Source organism: Pristis pectinata, chromosome 17 (genome assembly GCF_009764475.1).
Source record: "Pristis pectinata isolate sPriPec2 chromosome 17, sPriPec2.1.pri, whole genome shotgun sequence".
Lineage (NCBI taxonomy): Eukaryota > Metazoa > Chordata > Chondrichthyes > Rhinopristiformes > Pristidae > Pristis > Pristis pectinata.
The window spans coordinates 16526776-16547776 of NC_067421.1; the positions used below are offsets into that span (position 1 = coordinate 16526776).

General features: G+C 41.9%; 1 protein-coding gene across 1 annotated transcript in view; it reads right to left on the reverse strand.

Moving 5' to 3' along the window:
- Window positions 1-887: 887 nt before the first annotated feature.
- nos1 (nitric oxide synthase 1 (neuronal)) overlaps window positions 888-21001 on the reverse strand; it is a 73236-nt gene continuing 53122 nt past the window's right edge. The window contains 15 exon segments of the mRNA XM_052031986.1: window positions 888-4496; window positions 5651-5769; window positions 7081-7275; window positions 8064-8212; window positions 8731-8852; window positions 10833-10920; window positions 12790-13000; window positions 13815-13955; window positions 13958-13986; window positions 15556-15570; window positions 15573-15614; window positions 15617-15747; window positions 18510-18588; window positions 18677-18731; window positions 18733-18816. Coding sequence (XP_051887946.1) covers window positions 4481-4496; window positions 5651-5769; window positions 7081-7275; window positions 8064-8212; window positions 8731-8852; window positions 10833-10920; window positions 12790-13000; window positions 13815-13955; window positions 13958-13986; window positions 15556-15570; window positions 15573-15614; window positions 15617-15747; window positions 18510-18588; window positions 18677-18731; window positions 18733-18816 — 1476 coding nt within the window. The 3' untranslated portion in view covers window positions 888-4480.

Consider the following 21001-nt stretch of genomic DNA (forward strand, 5'->3'; position numbering starts at 1 on the left):
TAGGAGTCACCTCTCAGGGAAGGCAGACATCGATGATCAAACTCATCACCACCTTCAATGTGCCAGCAAAGACTTTGGTCAATTGAGGAAATGCTTATTTGGAAATCAAGTCCTTAGATCTAGCACAAGACTCATGGTCTCCTAGGCAACAGTGCTATGGGCCCTCCTATATGTTTCTGAGATCAGGAGGATCTACAGCAGGCATCTCAAGGCACTGGAAATATCCTCCAAATTCACTGGAAGGATAAGCAGACCAACACCAGTGTCCCCTCCCAGGACAATACCCCCAGTATTGAGGCCCTAGTTATGCCCAGCAAGGTTGGGCAGACCATGTCATTCACACCACCCACCAACAGATTCCTGAAACAGACACTTTATTCTGGATGTGATGACCTCCTCTACATTGGAGCGACCACACGTAGACGAGGTGACCATTTTGCAGATCTCCTGCACTCTGTCCACAATGGCCATCTTGAGCTGCCGGTTGCATATCATTACAACTCCCCTTCCCTCTCCCACCTTGTCTGTCCACGGCCTTCTCCATTGCCCCAGTAAGGCCGAATGCAAACTAGAAGAACAGCACCTCATATTCCACTCAGGTAGCCTACAACCCAATGTATGAACATTGGTTTTCCCAACTTCATGTAACCCACTCCCACTGTGTTCCTTTCCCTCTCCCGCCAGTCCCCCCGAGTCTCTTCTCATTTGTTCAACTTTTCTATTTATCCACCCCCCCCCCCCCCCCCCCCCCCCACTGGTTCCTAATATCCATCACCCACGTACCTATTTACCTGGGTCTCTTCTCACTTGGTTCACCTATCCCATCCCCTCCTCCACCTGGTTCCATCTACCCACCATCCCTCCCTTATCTGGTTCCACCTATCAGCCTCTGTATCAGCACTCCCTCCTCCCCCCTCACTCATCTGGTTCCACCTATCACCTACCAGCCTCTGTTTGACTCCTCCCTCTCACTTCTATAATACCAACTTTCTTTCTTCTACATTCTCTGTCCTGATGCAGAGTCTTGACTCAAAACATCGACACATCCCCTTGCCTCCACGGGTGCTGCTTGACCGGCTGAGTTCTTGCAGCACCTTATTTTTTGTTATTCATTTCTGAGCTCTGTCATGGGAAGAAGTTACCAGGTGGACAGAGGAAAAGATTCAAAGATGTGCTCAAAGCCTCCTTTAGGAAATGCATCATCCTCACTGGCTCCTGGGAAGCTCTGGGCCCTGATCACTAAAAGTAGACAAGGTGCATTTGGGATGGTATTGGGAACCTCAAAGCAATGCATCAGGAGTACACAGAGGTCCCATGTATTTGATGGAAGAATCAGACCACTTTACAGACTTGCCCACCTGCCCTCCATATCAACCACCATCTGCCCAATCTGCGGAGGAGTCTGTCGTTCCCAGATTGGCTTTGGTAGCCACCTCAGAATCTACAAAACTAGAGTGGAAGTAAGTCATTCGATGCCAAGAGACTGCCTAGGAAGAAGTAGATGCAAATATAATTAGATGACAGGAGAATTCTGTTGATTGACTAATAATAAATGGGCTGTTGGCATTGTTAAGAAATTGTGCACAGAAGTTCCTTGATTAGAGAATATAAATCACCTTTACTCATGTGGGCCACTTGTTATATTTTTGGTTTAACATGTTGTGTTCAATCCTAAAAATGGCAGTTTGCTCAAATAAATCTGTTCAAATCTTTCTTAGTCATCAACAATTCCACTGAAAATCCATTTCCATTTGCTTCAAAAGAAAATCCAGCAGAAAAGGAGATGTAAAATAATGAGGGCTAAAGGACAGCTGACTTGAACTTGTGCTTGCTATGGTTATTTAACAACTAAACCATATTCAGAAACATATTAAAAACTGTGTGGGGGAGAGGCATCACTGTAAATCATGGAAAATAAATAAAACTGCAGATCCCAGAATCTGAAACAAAAACAGAAATGCTGAAAGAAGTCAGTCAAGCAGCATCTGTGGAAAAAGAAACCAGTCAAAGTTTTGGGTCAAGGACCTAGGGAAGAATAAATGGGTTACAGTTTTCAAAGTGGAACTAGGGGGAGGAGTGGGGTCTAAGACAAAAGGCTATGTGGAGATGGGTTAAGACAGATCAGGTTGAAAGGAGACAAAGACAAAAGAGACGGCAGATGCTGGCATCTGGAATAAAATAGAGAAAGCTGGAAGAACTCAGCAGGGCAAGCAGCATCTGTGGAGGCAAAAGGTGTACATCAACGTTTCAGGTCTGATGCAGGGAGTCTGCCTGAAATGCGGACCTTTTGCCACCACGGATGCTGCTTGACCAGGTGACAAGGAGCACGAGTACTGACTGTTAGTGAGGCATTTCAAAGATACAGGGTGAGAAAGGGACATAAGCATAATGATAGGAAGTGATAAGAGAGCAGTTTACCTGAAGTTGGAAAGACCTCACTATAAATCATATTTAGTTCACCACTTTCTGTGAAATGTCCATCTCATTTCACTGTGAGATCATAAGTTACAAATGTTTGATCCAGTTTCTCTTATTAAGTAATTAAAAGAGGCCACACATGGTGGTGACTTCATCACCTGACAAAATAGGACAGAGAAGTTAAATGATTATTAGGGTGAATTGTCACAGGAACCGGTCTGGCTAATTTCCCAACATGATTTCACCAGGAAATGGGTGCAAATTTTTCAAAACTGGCACACATGTTTTATGTGAGGGAAGTGCTTCCACTTGTAAGGAAGAACAATAAAAGACAGATGCCAAGAAATCAAACAGCGAATTCCTGAAAACTTCTTTACACAAAAACAAAATGGTGAGAATGTGGTACTGCGCTTGAGATTAATTTAAGGTGTTACGAACTGGATTACTATTGGTGAATGTCCCTTTAAGATAGAGCATAGTGGTGTGTGTGTGTGTGTGTGTTGGTGTGGTTACGACGGCAGAACATAAAGGACGTAATGACGTTTTTGAAGTAGTCAGTCGGAGTCAGTCAGAGGAGAGAGAGAGAGAGAGAGAGAGAGAGAGAGACACCAGCCTGCAAGTTTCTCTATCGATGGATGAGAAACAATAAACATGCCTGTCACTACAATCCACGTATGAATTTTCGGAGTAATCCAGTGGAGTCCACTTTGTCATTAACCTGCAGAGGGAAACAGGTATTTGTGTGGATGGCCACATCTCGGATGCTTCTCGGGGTGGCAGATTCAGAACAAAGCAGTGGAGTTCACTTTGTTGTTGACATGTAGAAGGAAACAGGTATTTGTGTGGACGGCCATGATTCGAGAGCCTTTCGGGGTGAGGCAGATGCGGTGGAGTAGTCACTGCTGAGTAAACACTGAGGTGTCGTTTGGGTTCCAAAGTGGAACATTTGGATTTCGTAATTACTCTCTATTTTCTCTCTATGTTTTGTCTTCAGTCAACGGTGGTTTTGAAGAAGCCTTTGCTCACGTTTCACCTTACGGCTTGCTGAACTGAACTTTGAAAACCATTCCTGGACTTGGAGTTTGGGAATTTGCCACACACACACTTCGAGTTTAGTTTTTGGGGAAAATGTTTAAGATTTAACATTTTTACTTCTAACGTTCTAACATTTTTACTTTTATTTTTCTTATTATCATAAGTAGTTATTAATAAAGTAGCTTTTAACACTTATATATGACTCGGTGTGTTTCTTTTGTTGCTGGTTCGTAACAAAGGGAAAGCTAAATAAACAGATATGGGAGGAGGCAATACAGGACAACGAGGATAGAATTAGGTGAGGCAAAATGGAAGAATCTTGAGTGGACCATTGATAATTCCATGTAGAAATACACCATTATGTTGCACCAGCAATGTTCTTGACTAAAGGTTTCCAAATTACCACATGCTTAAAGAGATCTGACCATTTTTTTCTTGTTACATAATCAGAGAATAATAGCATTTGATACCTTCAAAGTATGTAAACACCAGGACTGCACTTTCATCAACAGAAAATCTGTATTTTTTCTCTGTTAAGCCTTTTGTTACCTTTTAGGAGAAAAACAAGGCAGGTTATCATCCTGTATATGTCACTTGATCTTCAAAAAGTAATAGATCTCCCGTAGACCTTTAAAATATACATTTACTGAATAAAGGTCCTGGTGTTTTATAATGAACCCCATGTATGCTTAATGCCATTTTATAAAATGATTGTTGTTTTTATTTCATGCAACAATTTTCTTGTCATAGCACAGACTGTTCGCTTGCTGCAGGCATTGCAATTAATCTAAAAGCAGCATGTTAACAAAAAATTGACCCAACAATAATCACCCCATGTAGCAAATTACAGAGCAATCTCTCTTGTGTAAAAATATTGCAAGCTGTTTCATAAAAGAAAAGAATTAAGCTTTTTAAATCACTCTGTTGGCATCCTTGTGTGGACTTTGATGAGCAATGAAGTTTTCAGAATTGGATAAAACCTCTTTATAAGGCCATGGAGCATTTCATTGTCATGGAAACGTTCCCATCAAGCACAGAACACTCTGTGGAAGACAAGGAAAAATGGAAAATTAGTAAGACTGTACAGAGGCAAATCTTTACAGATGTTCTATAACTGGAAGAGATTAAAACAGACTGAACCGTACTGGTTGTGGTCGATGATTCTATTGAGAAAACCTAGTGTTCAGCTACTTGAACTGAAATAAGTTCCAGAAATCATTAAACTGAAAAGAGTGCAGAGAAGATTTATGAGGATGCTGCCAGGACTCAAGGGCGTGAGTTATAGGGAGAAGTTGGGCAGGCGGGGACTTTATTCCTTGGAGCATAGAAGGTTGAAGAGTGACCTTATAGAGGTGTATAAAATCATGAGGGGCATAAATAGGGTGAATGCACTCAGTCTTTTTCCCAGGAGAGGGGAACTAAAAACGTAGACGGCATAAGCTTAAGGTGAGAGGTTAAAAGTTTAAAAGGGACCTGAGGGGCAACTTCTTTACGCAGAGGGTGGAGCGTACATGGAACGAGCTGCCAGAAAAATGGTTGAGGCAGGTACAATAACAACATTCAAAAGACATTTGAACTGCATGTACCGTACATCCATCTATTACCAACTTTGAACTCACTATCTTCCCAAATTCAACTATCACGGTTCAGTGTGTTGCTTTTGGTTAAACTTACAGGACTGGGATGAGAAGGTATTTCTTCAAACAGAGAGTGGTAATACTTTGGAATTCCTGATCCAAAAGGACTGTGGAGACTTAACTGCAGATTATATTCATGACGGAAATCAACAGATTTTTTTGGATATTAAGTGAATCAAAGGTCAGCATAGGAAAGTGTGCAATGATAAAATATTAGCCATGATCCTTTGAATGGTAAGGCAAGTACAGCAGGTCAACAGGCTGACTCCTACTAGAATTTCTTATGCTCTTTTCTGCCTTGGGAATCAAACAAACTCCTTAATCATATTATCTCACTTTATTTTACTGATTTAATTCAAAAAGAGACTAGTTTCTTCATTGCATCATGCTCATTTCTGTATTTTAATAATGTGAATAAAATGAATCATTGTTTTGATTTGAAACCAGGTCTAGGATGTTTCAAACAATTCGTTCCAGATGTTATAAACGATTCTTTAAACAATTCAACTTACCAATGTTGTAAGTTCAGTAGTTAGCCATGTTTTTATCTGCATACTTACTCATCTGAGTCTTTCTTGCTTTCTTCAATAAACGCAATGGATTCTGATCGAAGGCGGTTTGTAACTTCATAAGTACGAAGAGTGACACCAAATATGTCTTCATGATAACGGTTTTCATCCTGAGGTATTAAACAAGGCACAGGTAAACCATACTGCCAATTAAGAATGTTGACCTGCTTCAGGTGAAAAACGTCATGCAAGGGTCACGGCGCCTTTTGCTATTATGATGAAGATTGTCTTAGTGATTCTGAAATCTCTAAACAGAAACAATAATCAGTTCAGTCAATAAAATTACTAACAAGCCAAGTGATCACCAGGGTTCAACTGAGCATGCAGCAGGACGTGGCAGGAGCAGCATTAAGTATACCTAAAAATGAGGTGCCAACCTGGTGAAGCCGCAACAAAGGGGCCACATGAGCAATTGTCACATTTGGTCACAGATTTTTGTGGACGATCATATACATCCAAATGCACAAATTAGGAGGAGCGGGAGCAGGTCATTCAACCTGTCGATTCTGCTCCATCACTTCATAAGATCATGGCTGATCTGATTTTAACGTGAACTGTGCACTTCATTCTAAATCGCTATCATTCGCGAGTGGAGTCCAGTATTTGCGCATTCACACTTTAGTACTGGACTCCACATGGCAATTCTGCTAACAGATTCGCTGCACAGCTAAGCAAAGAGCAGGGTCCCTAAACCCACTCATTACATTGAAGGTGTAAAGGCAGTCATGTATTTTTTCCATTATTTCTGTTTGCAGTAATGTCTTTAATTGTTTTAAAATGTTGTTAAATGTATGAAAGAATATTTAAATTTGGTAATGAGGGACCACTACATTGTCTGCATTGTTGCCTTTTGGAAAACAGCATTTAAATCGAGATCCCATTTACCAACAGGGACAAGATTTCCCTTGGCACGATTCAAAGAGCAGGGAGAATTCTAAAATTTATCCTTAATTCAACAGAATCATGAGGGATATAGATTGAGTGAACACACACAGTCTTTTTCCAGGGAAGGGGAACAAAAACTCAAAGGCATAGGTTTAAGGTGAGAGGTGAAAGATTTAAGAGGGACCTGAGGGTAGTACCTAAATGGAATGAGCTGCCAGAGGAAGTGGTTGAGGCAGGTACAATAACTACACTTAAAAGACATTTGGATAAGTATATGGATAGGAGGGGTTTAGAGGGATGGGAGTCAAACGTGGGCAAATGGGACTAGCTTGGCAGGCACCATGGTTGACGTGGACGAGTTGGGCCAAAGGGTCTGTTTCCATGCTGTGTTACTCAATGACTCTAATCAAAAACAGCTCACTGCTAACTTGTGTGCAGATCAGTGCTGTGTGAACTAAGTTGATAAAAATGAACTCTGAAAGTAATGCATTGGAAGGTAATTGTTTAGAGGTTATCTGCCATGTATAAATCCTTACTCGTAGCTTGCTGATAAAGATCCCAGCATCTTCTAGTGATATCTTCCCATGATGTGTGAGGATGTGCTGAATGGTCTTCAGAACATCTCCTGCCATCGTAACATCTCCACAAACATATATGTGCCCACCTTGGTCTTGCAACAGTTTGAATACTTGGTCAGAAAGTTGTTCTCGTAAAACATCTTGCACATATTTCTGAAACCAGACAGACACTTCAATATATTTATTGCTAATACACACTAGTCTAATATTTCAAATCTGCAACAGCATTAAAGTGTTTGAAAACAGAGACACAAAAAATTCTGCAGATGCTGGAATCTGGAGCAATACACAAAAAGTGCTGGAGGAAAGCAGGTCAGGCAGCATCCATGGAGGGAAATAAACAGTTGACGTTTCAGGTTTAGACCCTTCATCAGGACTGGAAAGGAATAGGGCAGAAGCCAGAAGAAGGTGGGGAGGAGGGGGAGGAGCACACACAGGCAGGTGATAGGCGAGTTCAGGTGATAGGCGAGTTCAGGTAAGGGGGGGATGTTTGAAAAACCTCGCATATGGTTGCATACACACCATGCCCTTTTGTCATTTGTTTAATTGTATGTATCTCAGTGGAAAAAATCCATTTATAATTATAGTTTAAAAACCACAAAATAAGCCACACTTTCCAAATTTGCATTGCAGTAAGTATCATATTTGCAGAACTTTGCATTTTCCCAGTGTCATGACAGGTTCACTATGGAATTTTTGGCTGCTCTACAAAATTAGCCAGTCTGTCAATCATAAAAGATGTATCTTGCAAGACAATATCAAAAAGTTCCCAAAATCCCAGAAGCCTACTTGAGCACTTTCAGTGATTGAAAGACTCCTAGGGGAAACTCTTTCTCATTAAAAACTAAAAATTAAAATATACTGTCACTAAATGTAGGCATTTTCAAATAAACAAAATACACTGAAGTCTAAACAAAGACAGACAAAAGCTATCTAAATACCTTCGGTTTTTCTGGTTCACGAGAGTAAGCTGTGTAGAGTTCCTGAAATACACCTTTGTTTTTCACATGAATGGTCTCCTCTCGATAGATGTGGTCAATCTTTGATTGTCGGCAGCCAAACACAAGTGTCATGGGACATGCTTTCACACCTAAAATTACAAAAATAAGGTTGCAAACTTTCTTGAGGGAATGTTGCTAAAGTAATTCTGACACCGGGGGAGGGAGATATCCTTCAGTTTTTGATTTCTTTGTAAAACAATTTGGGGAGGGTGCAAAATGACCTAACAATTTGTTCTTCCCCATTGTATGCTCTTGCCCAGGGACAATTGTACCTCTGCACAATTTGTCACTGTAGGGCATGGAGGCAACTGAACCCGTGTGCAGACTGAAGGGAAGTTTGTACATAAAAGGAAAGTCCGAGAGTGGTGGATTAATAAGGTGTCAGAATAGCAACAAAGACTGGATAGATTTTGGATGATGATAGGAGGAGATTACTGGCATGAAGAAGAACAGAGGACTTCATAAAGTCCTGTTCTTTCTCCCATTCTTTTCTTTTTGCTTATCAATGACCTCATCCAGTTTAGCCAATCACATTTATTGAACTGTTAACCTTTAGTGAGAGTTGTTTAACAGCTCCTCTCTTTATGGTGCTATTTTGATGACCTACCTTTGTGTTCAGCATCATGTAAACGCTGCTGCCAAAAGCTCCTGAAGGGAGCAATTCCAGTTCCTGGTCCAATTAAGATGCAAGGAACCAACGGATCTTCTGGTAACCTGAAAGAGGGTGCGCTGCATCCAAATACACACAATGAATTAACACGGGGCTCTGTCATTAGGTGCAATGATTGCTCGATTTTAATTGCTGAATGATTCTCTGACTAATGATTGAAATTTGTGGTATTGTACCTCTACATTTTTTGGTCATTTCAGGGTTGTTTCTTTGAAAGGTTAGGAGTCTGTTTAGTGGAAGTCACATGTTAGAGCTACATGGCACAGCTGGTAGAAGAGCTGCCTCACAGGGCCAGAGATGAAAGGACGTAAGTGAGTCATGTAGGGTTTGATTTAACTGTGGGCTTGGATTGTCATTGATCTCTTCCCCCTTTTGTTGCTTTGTCCGTTCTGTTGCAACACTTCCATGGTACATTGAATCCACACTTGTCTGCAATTTACTTGGGCAGTGCGCTTGGGTTCTGGAGAAGGGAAATCAACAATTTTTCTCCAGTTAACTAGGAATGCACAGAGTGGGCTGGTTTGCCCTGATGTACTGCTTGCCAACTGTTCAAGAGGCAGAAACATTCTCAAGAACTGCGGTTCCTTGCCACCCATACTTCACACCAAATCCCCAGTGCAACTCGCTTGTCTTTCATACTGGTGAATTGACATGGCATTAACCTCATTGGACGAGCTGAAGACCACGTGAAAGGTCTTCACATGCTGATGATGTCTTCTCACCATTGATTTCTCTACTGATTACAGGAGGCATCTGGGCTAAGTGATTTGTCAAACAAATAGAATAATGGAAGAACCCTAACTTGATTGATAAAGGTTTTAAATTAAAAGCAGAGGTAAATTGAACAAATTTGGGCTGAAGCTACAGCAATCTGACTCCCATTTGTAAAAACCAGCTAATTTCTACATTAGTGGGTTTCAAAAGATAACCATACTCTAGATGATGGTTGAGAAGTGAAATAAAATTAAATAAAATGTGTTATTGATGTCTTGATCATAGCCAACTGTTTTAATGAGGCTCTTCTAATTCATTATCAGAAATAAAAAGTCTTACTAGACAACTTGGACACCACATTGCTTCAAGTCCTTTAGCAGAACAAGGAGTCTATGGTAGAGAAGATGGGGATGGAGGGGTTCATAAAAAAACGTGAAAACTATAAGCCTGGGCTTTTTCAAAGTCTATGTTTATTATCTCCTTTTTATGTGATTAAAAGAGATAAACAGTGAGATCTTGGACAATCTGACTATAAAATTGAATGTCATCCTCTACGGTTTAATGGTGTTTAATACCAAAAGTTCATCCAGACATCTCCCCCTCCAGCCCATTAAAGCATTTTAAAAATGAATTGGTATCTTCACTATTGTGTGAGAAAGCAAAACCCCTTTCATCTGCAATTATTACATCCTCAAACACCTGTGCTGGGAGCTGTTTCAAAAGTCACCCAGAGAATAAGTAATCATGCAAGGTCAAAGCCATTACTATTATCAGCAGCACTAATTCCATGCCCTTTTATCATGGGAAAGGTTCACTTATCTGCCATTAAATGTATGACGGCATCACACTGCATTTTATCAGGCCATTGAAGATTCACAGAGGGATCTCAGTGAGGCAGAACGCTGCTTGCCCATTCCCCCCCACCGTTCCATCCCCAGTGCCGCACTGACACAGAGCTCTCCCACCAGTCGATGGGGTTGAGTGTGCTGACTAATCTCCAGAAGTGGAGGCTGGGAGATTCCACTTCAACTCTGTGGAGGGCTCAGGCTGCACTGAAGGTGCTGCTGGATCAGTGAAAGGTTAGCTAGAAGTGACAGTTACTACTCTACTGTGCTTCAGACAATCTGGACCCCTGCCTGGGTCCAGTAACCCAGGAGAATGTGGGAGAGGAAACAGATTGTGCATTATATCTACACACACAGAAAGAAGAAAAGTCTGACCCATCTTTCCAAAAAGTCTTTTCAAAATTCATGTCAGAGTTTGCTGTATGAATCAACGCTTCAGAGAGATTGTTAAATTTAATTTTCTCTTGGAAAGCTTATTACCCTCTGACAAAGCACGGCACCATTTCATCCTTGTCTATCCTGTTCAGCCAGGAAGAGCAGACCCCATGGTGTAAACATCCTTCACCATCTGTAAACATAAAGACAGCAGCTCATTGTCAGGAATGGTACTTGCCAAGACATTGGAGCGTATGGCACCTGCTTTTATGGGCAAATGGTGCGTTATGTCCATTCTGTGGGTGCTTTAATACATTTGCACCTATCTCCTGTGGAAGGCCCACCTTTTGCAAAACTGGACTGGGCACTTCTGGGGCATCTCACCCTTGTGCACCTGTCATTTTTCTGACATCATTTGAATATGTACTGTCATCATTGACATGTGCTTCCCTCATTCGCACTCCCATGAAATATTGAATTAAAAATTGCAAACAGCCACCTTAAGATGAGTGCAAGTTAAAGTGTCCCATTAACTTTCCATTAGTAGGAGAGTCAAGGATCCAAGGCACAGCCTCAGAATAAAGGGGACGTCCCCTTAACTCTGAGAAGATGAGGAATTTCTTCAGCCGGAGGGTGGTGAATCTGTGGAATTTGTTGCCACAGAGGACTGTGGAGGCCAGGTCATTGGGTGTATTTAAGGCAGAGATTGATAGGTTCTTGATTGGTAATGGAGTTAAGGGTTACAGGGAGAAGGTGGGAGAATGGGGTTGAAAAAACAATCAGCCATGATTGAATGGCAGAGCAGACTCAATGGGCCAAATGGCCTAATTCTGCTCCTATATCTTACGGTCTTATGTCCCCAGTGATGCATTAATATTTTGGCTACAGACTCTGATGCAATCTCCTCCATGTACTGCAATCCTCTGCACAGAAATCACGGACAGTGACCACAGCATCTCTGTATTGTGCACCTCAGTGCAAGAGCCTTCACTCATTGTTCACTTGATGAGTGGCTTTGGATTGCTCATGTCATGGGGTCCATCAGGCAGGACTATTCCATTGGAGGATTTCCAAATCCACTGCAGAGCACAGTTTCTCCCATTCCCACTTCCCCTCCTGTTTAACCTCACCTCTATGGCAGCCTTATGCTATTGCACTCTGGTGCGGCTTTAAAGCACTGACTCGCTTCCCAGCAGTCTTTGCAGGAATGACAGACGGTCATTCCTGTGGCAAGCTCTATGTACTGCTGCAATTAAGAAACGCACAGGCAGCGTGTTTAGGCATCAAAAATTATCACATGGTATGGGAATGGAGTGGGAATATTGAATTGAGACAGAGGATTCATCAATTAATAAGTTTCACCAATTCAGCAAATTTTTGTGGGTTCCTCTAATTGGGTGTTCGGATGGCAGTGACTGCGCACACCAAAAGTGGGTTATTCTTCACTCTTAGCTTTCATGCACTCTGTTTGACAGAATTTCATCACTAAAGCAACCTCCAGTCCCCAGATTAGGGAGTGCTAAAGCCAGTGGAGTGTTGAAGGGAGAACGTTTTGCCATTTCATCACTGCCAAACCACAACATGGAACTTCTTGGGAAGAGATAACACTTTGAGGCTTGACAGCATACCTCATCATATAAAACAAATATCCCCTTGTATTAATACCTGCATTTAGATGGTACCTTTCAATACATTACTGTTACCGAAACAATAATAAATGAAAAAATATGATTAGAGTCCAGCACACAAGGAATGTCGTGAGCTGTAAATTACAATTCAATAGTTTTAATGTTTCCTGTCCTTAATGCTCCACTCTTTTGTTTATCAAGTGGGCTGCTTTGTCCTGCATGGTGTTAAGCTGTCTTTTATGATCAATTATAATCCATCATGGGATCATATGAAGCTGTCCCTTTCCAACACCAGCCGTGATAAGTTTGGACCCACTTGCCGCAGTTTTCTCATTCTTTGGACGTAATGTACACATGACTCTTAAAATTAAATTATACAAAACACAGCAGTGTGGCAATGATGAATATATCTCTCCTACTTTTGATGAAAGTACCTCTTGTGCGATACGAAACCACAGCCACTGTGAGGTGAATCTCATCTGGGTACATGTCAGGGGACGAGCTGATCGAGTAATATCGAGGCTGTAGCAGAGGAAGTTGGGTAAGTAGCATCGTGGCTGGGACTTGCACAGAAGAAAATTCCTCCAGAACTTCAACTATGGTTGGGTTATTGCACCACTTCCATTCCTCATACTCCTGCAAGCCCTGTCAATGGAAGGCACGGCTCATATTAGATCTTCACTGCAGGTGGAGCAGGTTACAATTAAGATCATTGAACAGTGTAAATATGAGATCTAAAGTAGACTAAACGAACTCGTCACAATACGGAAAATGGTCATAAATCAAAAGCTGCTGGAACTGGGAGAAAGGCCTTTTGATGGACCAGAAAAAAGAGGCAAAAACAGTTTGCAAAGCAGAGCACAGCAGACATCCAGAATTTACACCTTTGGAGTGTGGTGACTGCTGGTTAGCACTATGTCAGTGTATGACTCTCCTATAGCAAAGTCTAATATTGAACTATTACTGTCTCGTGTGCAGCTGGGGTGAGGACTGACAAGGTATGGAGAAGTATCAAAGTGGAGGGTAAAGAAATGAGAACGTAGCCAAGTTCTGCAACTCCAGCACAACTACTAGTCCCTTTGTAGTTGGACTGAACAGATCACCTCTGATGAAGGCAAAGAGAAATCCCACGACCAATTTTGAACACCATTCACTGTCAAGTTCTGCATTATAGGCAATCACCTCAATCTATCAATGTATTCAAAATGATAAATGAATTTTATTTGTTTAAAGGTTGTGCACAATGTACAAGTTTGCTTGCCTGTGAGAAACTTCATAGTGCAGTGGGTTTACAGGAAGACAGATGTTCACTGTGAGTGTTAGCATTATCTGCAGGCGTATTTTGATTGTAGAGGCTGGAATGCTTTTTGCGATGGAGCAGGTACAGCAACTAGCAAAAGGCCCACTCTCTTCAAAATCTATTTTAATGAATTCAAATTATAAAATTGTAAGGACTTACCTTACTGAGAACTTCAAGCCTTTTCTTCTGCTGGTCATTTTTTGCCAGGAGAGCAAACTGCTGCAGGAGGAGTGGAGTTGGGGGAGTTGTGATATCCAGGTAGTACTTAAAGACTTGAAAGATGGTGGAAGGGTGGAACGCGAGGTCTCATCACACCAGTTGCTGATAACACCTGAGTGGACAAAAGAGTTTGTTCCTTCTGTTTCAAAAGCTGCAGACTAGAATTTACCACCCTCACTATGGATCTAGGACATACAAGGGATGATTTTCTTTTCTGGGCTTCATTTGTAAAGAGAAACTGTTCAGAATTACTGAAACTACAAGCCCAAGGACTGAAGTAGGGCTGGGGGACAGACAGAAGGAGAGACTGTGCACCCAGTTGCCAACCTAACACCTTCCAGCTATTGCTGCAGAACAGCTGGCCAAAGGCCTCACAGAGAGCTGGATGAGGAAGTAACCATGCTCCAAAATTGTGGAGCTTCAGTATCCGTGCATCTTTGGGGAAAGCGAAGACCCCAATCAGTGAATCGTTCTCCATCCCTCCAGAGGGTTGAGAAGAGTAATTCCTACCACACCTTTATTACGCCCCACCTGGATCTGCTCCAGGAGCTCAGCAACCCGAGCATGTCTCGGAGACAATAGATTAACGTTAAAAAGGTTTGTGCTTTTACTCATTTGGACATAGAGCACTCCAGAGGGGCAGTGAGAAAATCTTATTTAAATTTTAAGGTAGGCGTTTGAAGTGGCAGACAAAGAACGTCCTTGACCGTGGTCCCTGCATTCCAGTGCTTCTGATAAGAGGATACACTGGGACATCAGGCATACCTCCCATGTTTGTCTGCCAGTTCCTCAAGAATATTTGCAGGAAACCCTACTGTAGTTCCCACTGAGAGAATTTCCAAATGTACTCTGGCTAAACAAAGCTCTGCTCCCCAGAGCACTTACTTAAGCTTGAGTGTTGGAACGGAAGAGCAGGATTTCTTTTGGTCTAGTGCTCACCTTGACACGTCTTGTGAGATCATGAAATTTCTTCCTGTACTGCTGAATGATGTGGGGGTTCTTATACTTGGCAGAGACTGCTGGAGCAACATCTTGCCACACTCTTCAAGTGGCACCCCTAGCAGGTCTCTGGTTTTCCTCCTCCCTACCCCTTAGCCCACAGGACCTCCCTTATGCTGGTAAAATAGAATCTAAATAGCAGAAGTTCTTAAGATTATTGGATGGCACATTGGCACAGCAGATTATGCCGCTGCCTCACAGCTCTAATGACCTGGGTACAGACCTGACTTCCAGTGTTGTCTGTGTAGAGTTTGCATGTTCTTCCTCTGCCTATGTGGGTTTCCCCCAGGTGCTCCAGTTTCCTCCCACATGCCAAACTCATGGGGGTTTGGTAGGTTAATTGGCCACTGTAAATTGCCCCGAGTGTACAGCTGAGTGGTAGAATTTGAAGGGAGTTGCTGGGAACATGGAGAGAATAAAGTAGAACTAATATAGGATTAGTGTAAATAGGTGGTTGATGGTCAGTACGGATTCACTTGGCTGAAGGGTCTGTTTCTGTGCTGTATGACTAATACTTAACAGACGTGACAGAGATATACACTCTCTAATATTGCCCAAATAACCTTCTGACTCCCCAATTGCCTTTATGAATTCATATCATTTTGCCTATATCTTCACAGAGTTTATGTCCATACAAGCAAATATTTTTCCATGAAATCACAGATGTACATTACAGAATTACCTAAAGCTGTGTTTTCTCCTCCAAAAACTCAACCTTAATGACCTGATTTGCAGGAGGTCATCTTCTAATCGGTTGATCAGGGCGTTGACCAAATCATCATGGTTGCCAGGATAGACACCAAGATGGTCACCAGGCTGATAGTTTAATTCTGCCTGGTTGTCTGTGTGTATCTGTAGTAGTATTGTGGAACGGCTAAACAGAAAGACAGAGCAAAGCTTCAAATATCTGGATTAAACAAAACACAAAATCTATTTTCCTGTTTGCTCTTTATACTCTGTGCTCAAAACAATTTTCCATTCTTATGCATGTTGTTTTAAGATTCTTCCCAAAAATCCAGGTGATATATGTGTCAACATCAGATAGTGATCACAATTGGACTACTTGACCACAGAGGCATTACGGCAAAGCCCAATCCTGCCCTCATTTATATCAACTATGCAAACTTTCAACAAGTCTAAACCTTCATTGATCAGGAGCTGGAGTCCTGATCGACTCCTCTAGTGTCCTTATTCTAACAGCTGGGAACTGCAGCAACAAGCTGAGATCAGTTAATTCTGCACAGTGCAGAGATCAAACCTGGGACTTCTTGGTCCATTTTACTCCATGGCACGTCAAGCAATAAATTCATAGACTGAGCCATGAAAACTGCCAGAACAGTAATCCAAGATGAGGAGTGTCATCATACAGAACAGTAACAAGGTAGAGCGACCCATTGAAACAACTGGAGAACAGACCACCACATTACACAATGAAGTAAGTTAAACTTTCTTCTCTTAATCCCATTGATCAGTACAGTCTGAGCAGCAAAGGTTAAGTCCTGCTGTATGCACATTGTTTAGCAATTTTACTGAACTTACAAATGAACAATCTTATAATGACACTCCCTCTTTTCAGATGAAACTTTCTTCTGGATGACCGCAGTGTCAGTAAATCACTCAGTTTGAACTGCCCTTTTTGCTCATTTTCTACAAAAGGTTAAATCTGACTCAAAGACACACTTCAGAATTTTAATCACAATGGGGGCTCAATTATCACCAGAAATTCTCTCCATCATTCACTGTATCCTCTGAAATAAGGGCGGTTGCTCAGCAGAATTTACAGGTGCAGGAATACTTGGAGAATAAACAACTTGTCATACACTGCCCACAGAGTGTACTGTTGCAAGCACACTGGAGGTAGATCACAGCAAGATTATAAAGGAGGGTGCAGCTTGCTGTATGCTCAGAAGTTTGTGCATCTCCCCTTCTCCCCCGCACCTGCCTGTCACTATCTCTTACCTGCATCTACCTATCACCACCTTGTGCCCACCCTGCCTCCCCTCTTTTGTCCACCTATCACTGCTCTGCTTTTCCCTCCTATATATTGGGCTTCCCCCTTTTCCTATCTTCAGTCCTGAAGAAGGGTCCTGACCCGAAACATTGACCGGCTGCTTTTCTCCACGGATGCTCCCTGGCCTGCTGAGATCCTCCAGCATCATCGTGTTTTTCATCTGGTTTCCAGTATCTGCGGTCCTTTGTTTCTCTTTGTGTGTCTTAGGCTGGGTAATTTTTCCCCCTCTGACCTGAGATAAACCACGGTTAGGCTCTCACACATCCCATCCCATCCTCCCCACCACCCTTCCTACCCCACAATCCCTCTCGCCATCTTCTCTTACCAAATCTACTTTCACTTTCTCCCCCGTTCATGAGACTTTCCTGAGATAAATGCCCATGGGCCCAAGTCACCCTCGAGTGCCTGACCCAAGTGTCCATTCTCTAGAAAAGCATCGACTGTGAACAAAGATGGAGTCACTGAGCCAGTCCTACCCTCAACCATTAGAGTCATAGTGTTGTATAGCACAGAAACGGGCCCTTCAGCCCACATATCCACGCCCATCCACACTCGTCACATTTGCACACATTACGACTGTATCCTCCCACGCCTTACCTATTTACGTGCCTGTCTAAATGCCTCTTAAATGTACTAATTGTATCTGATTCCACCACATCCTCTGGCAGCGCATTCCTGATATCAAACACTCTCGGTGTAAAAAACCTACCTCTTGGATCCCCTTTAAAGCTCCTTCCTCTCACTTCAAACCTATGCCTTCTTGTTCTTGATACCCCTCGGTTTTAAAGAGATTGAGTGAGAGTGAACAGGCGCGAACAGCAAAGATTGGAGCACCTTCTGCATTACTTCAACTGAAATAGATTAACTTACAAGAGGTTAAAGTGGGCCTCTTTGGATCTGAATGTGTGTGTTCCATCACAGAACGGTATGGTTAGCTCTGGAACACTACACAACATGTCTGCAATAACCTACAAGCTTAGTCCACTCTGCCAGGGAATAGACCATCTCTTTATCTTGGATATCTGGTGCCCTGTGTCACTGCCAGCACTCTCATCCCACAGAAATGTAGTTTCATGTTCCACTCCTGGTCCTTAAGCACTTGATCTAAGGTGGCATTGCAAAGCAGTATTGAGGAAGTTGTGGATTCTGCAGAGGTATAATATTTTAGAAAAGATGGCAAAGTCAGATCCCAACTTCTCTCTCGGGTGACCGGGAATGGTGCCATCTCAGTATTCCAAGAGCAGAAAAGAATTCTCAGCAAGTGCCCTGGCTAATTTTACCCATCAACCAACATCACTGCATTAAATTATTCACTTATTAACTCACAGATGACTGTGGAAACACTGAATGCAGAAATTAAGTGTAAATGTTGTGCGTTTTAAAACAATGACAACATTTCAAAAGTACATCCTTAGCTGCATATTTATTTAAGAAAACCATGAGGATTCAAAAGATTTGCATAAATGCAAGGTTTTTTTTTTTCAGTTTATGAAAGGATTACAATCTCTTACTCTCAGTGAGAATAGCAAAGCAGCGATCACTTTAATACTTTCATTTGAAGGACAGGATTCCATTTAAATATTCCTCCTTCTAAAGTCATACCATTGAATCAAAAGTGTAGTTACCTGGATTTTGGATTTTGCAAGTTGTGTCGAGATAGCAGTCTTCCAGCAGAAACTTTCTTTTTGTGAATGCTATAGAGAGCTTTGCACAGAAGGAAAAAAATCAGAAGGTTATTGACAATAATCAAAAAATTCTTAAAACTGTGCAGGTTATTTTTACTAACACATACCTTGTGTAAGATCAGGTGCTGCGGCTCGATAGGTCAGGCGGAATTTTGCCCTCTTTCCAGCTGCGATCGTTACTTATTAAGGAGTTGTTGGCTTTTTCAATATTGACGTCATCCCCCACACAGAATACATCGCACGCTGCCTAAAACAACAGTTATATTTTTGTATGTACATTCATCTGTGCGATGGGTGAGTTCACAGTATCTCAAGGAAGTGGTGGTTTTTGGGAGGATATAGTTGCTTTTTGCTTTCTAACCCTCTCCACCTCTCTTTCCTCCTTAAGATGCTCATCAAAGCCTGTAATTTAGCTCTTGGTCAGTTGCCTTAATCTCTTGTTATGTTGCTCCCACATCTAATTTCTGCTTGGTTTTGCTCCTGTGGAGCAGTCTGAGGCACTTTACACTGTTAAAGGCACTGTATAAAATTGTTCTTCAATCAGTCAAGCAACAATATCCCAGGCCTGACTTGAGTGCATAGCTGGATAGTTCTCAGATCTGCAACTGCAATACTGTTTATCACATTTCATCTCGTAGCCAGAGACAAGATGTCAAGTATGCCGACAGGCTTTTGGGAAGACACACGCTGGCCAGAAAGAGATGCCGAGTGAAGGAAGGCCACGTGATTGACACTCGGTCAATTTCAATGCTTTCATCGCACGGTGAACCATTCAGAGAACAGGACAAATAGATGGGGATGTATTGGGATCTGACAATTTGTGGAGGGAACAGTTTGATTAATTGCAAAAGCACAGATACCTCTTACAATTAAGGAATCAAATGGTTGACAAGTTGAGGTAATTGTGCAATGGCGCCAGAGGGAATTTGAAGGGTTATAAGAAAAGCATACTTGTTTGGATAAGGGTGTGGCTATGTGACAAATGAACCTTGAGTTATGAGTTGTTATGAGTTTGTTTTATTGACATGTGCATATATACCAGGGTATAATGCCACGAAAATGAGCTTTTTGCAGCAGCAGCAGTACAGTACGTTATAACCATGAACAACATAAATTACATAAATTTAAATTAACGTAAATTATACATGACTTACACAAAAAAGAAACAAAATAAACATAACGACATTAGTGCAGGATCTCGGGGAGACGTGAGCAATTAAATGTTACTAGATGAAAACAGATGTGAAGGAAGTTAGTGAAAGCAAGTCTGTAAATGATGTGTGAAGGACAAGAGGACTGGACAGGGGTCTAGAACAACAAAAACCTTTGGAAGATTGGAAGAAAAACTCATATAAAAGGGCTGTCTGAGACATTGGTAGCAACAACCCTGTGAACAACCATCACAAGGAGGAGGAACTCAGAGAAGACTACAGTCCTGTTGAAAGGGCCTGGCCTGTTCATTTCACATATGTAGCATTTTAAGTCCAAACGTGAGTCTTGTGATTTAGTATAAGAAGTGATATGGTGGGACAGTAAATCAAATGTATAATTATTAGAAGTCAGTGGTATGTATACATGCTTAAGTAACTCGAGTCCTAATAAAGATTAAGCTGTCTTAACTCTTGGTTTAGAGTCTCTTTGTTTGACATGTCAGTTGCTACCCAGTAGAGGTAATAGGGTCAACAATCTTAACAGCATACCAATGTCACTCTGTAATCAGAACTGCAGGACACAAGTGTCTCCGTGTAATTTTTCCCCTTTCACTGTGATCAGCACCTAAACACTTCTCCACTCCCAAATGTGATCTTGGTTAAAATTGGAAATTCTAAAGAGATTAAGATAATCATGAAATATCCTCCAAGCTATTGCCTGACCTGCTGAGTCCCTCCGGCATCATCGTGTTTGTCATCTAGATTCCAGCATCTGCAGTCCTTTGTTTCTATGTGCTTACACAACACCTTTTTCACACCCGTATCTGTTATTTAGGCATCTGCCAACTCTTGGGCAATTATTTCATACAACTTATCTTTCTTGTTTATTTCAGGACTGGCCAGTTTTGATCAAAGATCATCCACCTGCAGCATTAACTCAGATTTTTTCTCTCCCCACAGTTACTTCCTAATCTGCTAAATTTTTCCAGCAATCTCCTTTATTTCAGATTTCCAGCAGCTGTTACATTCTGCACCTCACACTTCCAGCATGTTGTTTCTCGTTCTCCTGAACTGCCTTCATTTATCTTCTATTTACACTCGAGGCAAACCAGCTATGATTAATGAGCATGCATTACCCTCATGGCACCTAAAGCAATCGAATCACCTGGACAACCTGGGTCTCCAATCTATCACAGGCACTCCTCTGTTCTCTCCACTACCCCCCTCTCTGCAACTGAAAACAGGCTTGTTTTCCTAATTTTCCTGTCCTGCTGAGGGATC